Source organism: Alligator sinensis, unplaced genomic scaffold, assembly GCF_000455745.1.
Source record: "Alligator sinensis unplaced genomic scaffold, ASM45574v1 scaffold1083_1, whole genome shotgun sequence".
Classification (NCBI taxonomy): domain Eukaryota; kingdom Metazoa; phylum Chordata; order Crocodylia; family Alligatoridae; genus Alligator; species Alligator sinensis.
This window is the reverse complement of record NW_005842644.1, coordinates 198,885-205,138: the sequence shown is the minus strand read 5'-3', so window position 1 is coordinate 205,138 and position 6,254 is coordinate 198,885. Positions and strand designations below refer to the sequence as shown.

Sequence of the window (6,254 nt, the reverse complement as noted above, 5' to 3'; positions counted from 1 at the left end):
TCCAAAGTCCATAATTACACAGTGCCCCGAGTAGCTGCAGGGAAGCGGTGAGAAGCCATGACCCCCCGAGCCGTGCCCACCACTGCAGCCTCGGTGACCTGGACCCACGTCCGTGCCCAAAGCTTTTGGGCCCCGTGCAGGCATCTCGGTCAGCGGGCTGGGGCCTGGCCGGAGGAGCCGGACCCCTGAGAAGAGGGGGCTCAGACCCTGGCAGCGGTGGATGCTGAGGGAGGCGGCGTGGAAAGATCCCCCTCCACCCAAACTTGCTTCTGGGCATCTCTCGGGGCCGGGCATGGCACCCCTGACCCTTTCACTTCCCCTATCCCACGTGGAGCAATCTCGTGCCCTCTCTGTGGCCTGGTGCCGGGGCAGCTCAGGCCATGACCCTCAGGCCCCTGGCACCATAGGGGGCTGGGGGAGCTCCCCACGGCCCCAGCCGGCCGGCACCTTGCCCTCGGCCCGTGACCCTTCCCCCGGGCTGGCGTGGCAGGCGAGGGAGGCAGCCCGCGCTGTGCCCCGCCACCCGCCACGACGTGATTCATTCATATATTTATCCTCTCGCTCGCGTTTAATGGCAAATTAATATTTTACAGCTGGGGAAGCAATAAATCACCGCCTTAACTGCCTCGGCTCTACCTGCCCGGGGACGCGGCCCCCGGCTTTCCCCAATGGCGCGGCACCCGGCTCTCCCTCCCTCTTCCCTCCCCCCCGCGGGCGCCCCGAGCCCCCGTAGAAAAGGGCCTGCAAAATACAGGCCTTTCAGGCCCCCGCGCGCGGGTCGCGTCGGGCTGGCAGGAGGCCCTGGGAAAAGAACGCCGCATTCACAGTCAAGCGGCTCCCTCGGACGGCAGACAATGGAGCGCTGGCACCGGCTGGCACAAAGAGAGGGCCTCTCTCGCTCATGGGTGCGTGCGTGTGCATTTCTCTGTGTGTGTATGCATGCATGGGTGCATGTATGCACGGGTGCATGCGTGCACGTGTGTCTGCTCCCGTGCATCGTGTTTCAGCCCCGAACCCGCCTTGGGCCGGAGGGCAGGGAGGTCCCCACTGCCTTTTGTTTGGGGGTGGGGGGGAGGTCTGGCTCCTACCCGCCGCGGCCGCAGCCTAACGAGCGTTGCCCGTGCCCTAAGACGCACTTGCTGACGCCACGCTCGTGCCCCACGGCGGGCTGTCTCCAGGCCTGGCCCCGCACCTCTGTCCCCTGGAAATTTTTTGCTACGAGGCCAGACTTGAGCTGCCGAGACCCGGGCTGTGCAGGGGCAGTTCAGCTGGGGGAGAGGGGCTGCCGAATTCCCCCCAAGGCCGGAGGAGACCCTGGCAACCTGCAGCCACCTTGCCAGGCCAGGGCTCCCTCTGACACCCTGACCGTCCTCCTAACCAGCACGAGCCCCCCTTCCCCGGCCTCGCTCTGGCTCGCCGACGGCTCTAAAATGGCCCGGGGTCCCCGGGAGGATTTCGTTTCAGTCCCACATCTCTGCCACCCGGGTCTTTGGCGGCACGGACTCGTGGACGGGAGACATGGCTGCCTGCTCGTGCCGCCTGCTGACGAGTGCTCCCGTCCAGGGGCTCGGCGCCCTCCTCCTCCCCGTGTGAGGTTCCTTGCATAACTTCCCCGGGAGCCCCGGGCGCCCGGCCGGCCGGCCTGTCTCCGGTGCCAGCCCTGCGCCGTGCATGTAGTGGGGGGCGGAGGGAAGACTCTCGCTCGGTTTTGACGGGGTTGTGCCCCTTCCTAGACGCCGGTCCAAGGCGCAGCGCAAAGGGGGAGAGTCTCGCCCTGTGCCCCCGTCTGTCCCGTGACCCCCGGCATCCCTGCACGCACGCTCGCTCTCTTGCACCAGTGCACGCCGTATGTCACGCTTCCCCCCCCTTCCTTGCTCTGACACCAACGTGCTAATCCAGGCCTGGGTCATCCACTGGGGACGCACCGTTACCTCGTTTTCGGAGACGGATAAATAGCACGCCGACGGGCAGGTCAGCTAATGCCCTCTGATCGAGGGCTGCAGCTAATCTGCTCTGAACGAGGGCTGCACCGAGGGGATCCCGAGCCCAGATCTAATTGCACGGCCCTGGGGAAGCCGCCGAGGGGGTCGGATCCTGCCAAGACGGCTGCATTTCTTTCCCTGTCCCCTTGCGAGCCCTCTCGGCCCCGTGCAGGGCCGTGCCCCAGGAAGATACGGGACTCAGCCACGTTGTGCTAGCATTTGAGAGGCTTTTATTCAAGTCAAGGAATGGTTACTGACAGCTTAGAAAAGGTTAAATACTTCCGTTCTGCGTGAACCCCTGCGGCGCTCGTCCCAGCCCCCTTCCCCTCTCCCAGATGCTTGGCTTTTCCGGCCAGTCCCGGGTCCGAAAAACAAAAAAACAAAAGAAAAAGAAAACCCTCTAATAGATTTTCATGCCCAGGGTTATTGGTCTCTTTTTTTTTTTTTTTTTACCCCATTGGAGTCCATGGTTCAATGCAACCCGGTAGGGATCTTGGCATTAAAAAGGTTAACAATATTTATTAAAATACAAAAATACACTCGTCTCTCAGAATACAGGCAGATTATTATGGACTTTGCTTGGTTTTCCTTCCCTTACCCCCCCCCGCCCCTGCCTCCCCTTCCTTCCCCAAGCCCCTCTCGAGAGCTGAACCCTTTAAGAATATTTTGTTTTAAAGCTAAAGTAAGAAACCTAAAGGCATTGAACATCGTCAAAACGGACCAGAAAGAAATGCCCCCCCCACTACCACCCAAAAAAAAATACCCCCCCATCTTATTCATTGGTTCCCTTTAAGGGAGGAGGGTGGATCTGGCAGGAATAAGAGCCTTTTCCCTCTGCTAGGATGGATGGGCGTCTCTATTGCAAGCAAGAGAGACTTTGGGTCGATACTGAGATTCCCCCATGCGTGATCCGACCGCATTTCTCTAAAAGAGGAGGGAGAATATTTCCATTCAGGGGTGGGCTTTTTTTTTCTTTTTCCTCTCCCCCCTCCCCTCCCTCTGGCTCAGAGGTCTCCGGTTTATTATAGGCACCCTGCAGAAGCGGGAAGTGTGGCGGGGTGGGGAAAAGGCTTCATTTTTCTGCCCCCCATGCCCCCCACGCACATGGTCTCTGAGAAGGAAGGAAAAAATAAAACCCCCATAAAATTTGAGCATCGTCTACAATCATGTGTCAGAGCCCCCGCCCGGCGGATCGCACACGCACACAGGCACACGCCTGCTCTGATGTACTCGAGCTCGCTGGCCCCGGCCCACGCCTCTCCTCCCCACCCCTCCCGCGGCCGCTACCCTCCTGGGAAAGTCAAAAGCGCGCACACATGGTCCCTGTACGCAGCGGGTTAAACCGAACTGCAGGAATCTGGTGCAGTGTGAAAGCATTTGACTGAGAGCTACGCCACTTGCTCGCTCGCTCGCTGCTCTTTCGGTAAAAAAGCCCTGTCGGGATATGTGCACGCGTGCCCACGGAGCCGACACACACAGGCCCCCCCGCCGAGATACATGTCAATGGTTTGCATTGGTTTTTTTTTTGTTTTTTTTTTTGTTTTTTTTGCTGTAATACATTGATTTTTTTTTTGATTTTTTTTTTAAATCATTTCTCCCTTGCTCCGTTCCCGGCCCCCCGCCCCCCCCAACAAAAACGAGCCTTTATTGCATTGGTAGGTAACCTTTTGGCACAGTACAAATGGTTGGTGCACTTCCGTGTTGGTTGGGTTGTTTTTTTCTTTTTTGACCCCTTTAAAGAACAGAAATCGGCAAATACCAGGTTTAAGAAAGACCGTCTCTATATAAACGGGGCGGTTTTACTGCATTCGATAGAGCATCGGCTAAAAATTAACAATCCCCCCTCCCATCCCCTTTCCTTTTATTGTGATCGTCGGTGTTGAAACAGATTCCAGAAAGTCCCGATGGCATCTTTTCCCTGCTCTTTTGCTCTGGTTTTTTGTTTTTTGTTTCAAAATTATGATGATTCTTAAAGAACCATGATTATGATTTTTATGAATTATGATTCTTAAAGATTTTAATTGATATTCCCCGCTCTCTTTGTCTCTCTCTCTCTTTTTAAAATCTTTTTAAATAGAACTTCCAAGTTAGAAAATAGTTTCTCTTCTCTTTTTTTGTCTTTTAAATTTTAATAGAATCTGCTTCTCTTATCAGCCCATAGATTTAATATATAAGCATATACAAGAAAAAAAAAAAAAGTCTCTTCCCCCTCCCCGCCCAGCTCTGTACAAAAGTTGCTCTGTCTTTTGTTTGTTCGGTTTTGTGCATTCTATTGCCTTTTTTTTTTTAATAATAATAATAATTCCTGGGGAAAAAAAAACGAAAAAAATAGTCATATTTGAGTTTCCTGCACTTTCTCCTTGGTGTGGGTCTGTATTATATAAGGTTCAGAGATAGTGGTGACCGGGGGCTGGAGAGAATTCCCCAGGCTGTTTTCTGTCCAGTGGGCCCCGTGTGCGGGTTTGTAGGTATTATAGTTAATATGGTCATGAATGGTGGGCAACACAACGGCCCCCTCACCTGATACGCCGCCGGTCGGAGCCGCCGTTGCCGCCGCCGCAGGTATGTCCTCGTCCACCTGAATGATCTCCACGGTCCTGGCAGCCGTCACGGTGCTGCGCTGCTGGTGCCTCTTGCGGAGTTTGTAAAAGACAATCAACATGGCAGCCGCCAAGAGGGTCACGGCCACGAAGCAGCCGATGATGATCTTGGTGGTCTTCATCACCTCGTCCAGGCTGGTCTGCATCTTGTCGTTGGTGTCCGAGGTGGGCACCGCCACCTGCTTGGGCATCCGCGTGGTCTGGATGAGCACGGTGGTGGTGGTGGTGTACGCCGGCTGGTACCCGGTGGACGTCGTCGGCACCAGCTTGGTGAACTTGGGGGACATGTCCTCAGGCGAGATCTCCGTGGTCTCCACCGTGACGGTGGTGAAGAAGCTGTAGTTGGACGTGTTGAGCTCGGCCGTGCTCACGTTGAGGTAGGCCGAGGCGTTGGAGTTGCCCGCCACGTTTGTCACCATGCACGTGTAGACCCCCGTGTCCGTGAGCAACACGTGTGAGAAGTTCAAGGTCCCGTCGTTGAGGACGGAGATGCGCGGGTGGTTGGACGCGTGGCTCAAGACGGTCCCGTTGGGCAGCAGCCACCGCACGGAGGACATGGACGGCGTGCGGCACTTGAGCTCGGCCACCCGCCCCTCGGAGATGTTGAGGTCCATAGGGGCGTCCATGATGAAGGGCGCCGAGCACTGGAACGAGGTCTGGTCCACCTCCACCAGGAAGCGGCCCCGCATGTGCATGGGCGCGTGGCAGCGCCCGCAGCAGGTGGAGTTGGTGGGGATGTACTCCCGCAGCCACCAGGACAGCCACAGGATGTCGCAGTCGCAGCTCCAGGGGTTGTGATGCAAATGCAACTCCACCAAGTACCGGAGGGGGGCAAAGAGGTCGTGCGGCAGCGAGGTCAGGTTGTTGTGGGCCAGGTTGAGCTCCACCAGGGCCGTGAGGTCGTCAAAGGCGTTGCGCTCGATCAGGCTGATCTGGGAGTTCATAATCCACAGCTTTTTGAGCGACTTCAACCCGTGGAAAGACCCCGGCTTGATCTGGGGGAAGTTATTCCCCGACATCTCCAACTCCTCCAGCCCCACCAGAGGCGTGAGGTTGGGCATGTCCTTAATGTTACACATCCCAAGGTTCAGGTACTTGAGGTTGTACAATCCCTCGAAAGCCCCCTCCGAAATGTACTCCAGCTTCTTGAGCTCGCCCAGGTCCAGACGCATCAGCGACGGGACCCGGTTGAAGGCATAGGACGGGATGCTCTCGATGGGGTTGTTGCGCAGCCACAGCTCCCGCAGCTTGGACAGGTACTCGAAGGCCCCGCTGGGGATGACGGTCAGCCAGTTGTCGAACAGCTCCAAGGTGTTGAGGCTGGCCAGGCCGTTGAACGCCCCCACCTCGATCTGCCGGATGGCGTTCCTGCCCAGCTGCAGCACCTCCAAATGGTGCAGGTGCCGGAACGTGTCGGCTTGGATCATCTGGATGTTGTTCTCCATGAGGTTCAGGTAGCGCGTGTTGGACGGGATGCCCTGGGGCACCTCGGCCAGGCCGCGGCGGGTGCACACCACCTTGCTGAACTGGTTACTGCAGGAGCAGACGGACGGGCAGTTCTGGGGTCCGGCCGAGGCGGCGGCTGCACACAGAACCCACGCTTGCACCATGAGGTAGACGGCGGAGCGCAGGGCAGCGTTGCAGGGGTGGTGCAAAGTTCCCTGCCACAAGA

At 57.3% G+C, this 6,254-nt stretch overlaps 2 protein-coding genes across 2 annotated transcripts in view; one reads left to right on the top strand and one right to left on the bottom strand.

Moving 5' to 3' along the window:
- The window catches only part of SND1 (staphylococcal nuclease and tudor domain containing 1), a gene marked incomplete at its 3' end in the record, with an annotated part of 220,382 nt that overhangs the window by 205,684 nt on the left and 8,444 nt on the right, over positions 1-6,254 (top strand). The gene's annotated exons all lie outside the window — the stretch shown is intronic.
- LRRC4 (leucine rich repeat containing 4) lies at positions 4,315-6,249 on the bottom strand (the record flags this gene model as incomplete). Its single annotated transcript, XM_006033603.1, has 1 exon — positions 4,315-6,249. A coding segment is annotated over one exon (1,935 nt), but the record flags the coding sequence as incomplete, so codon positions are not given.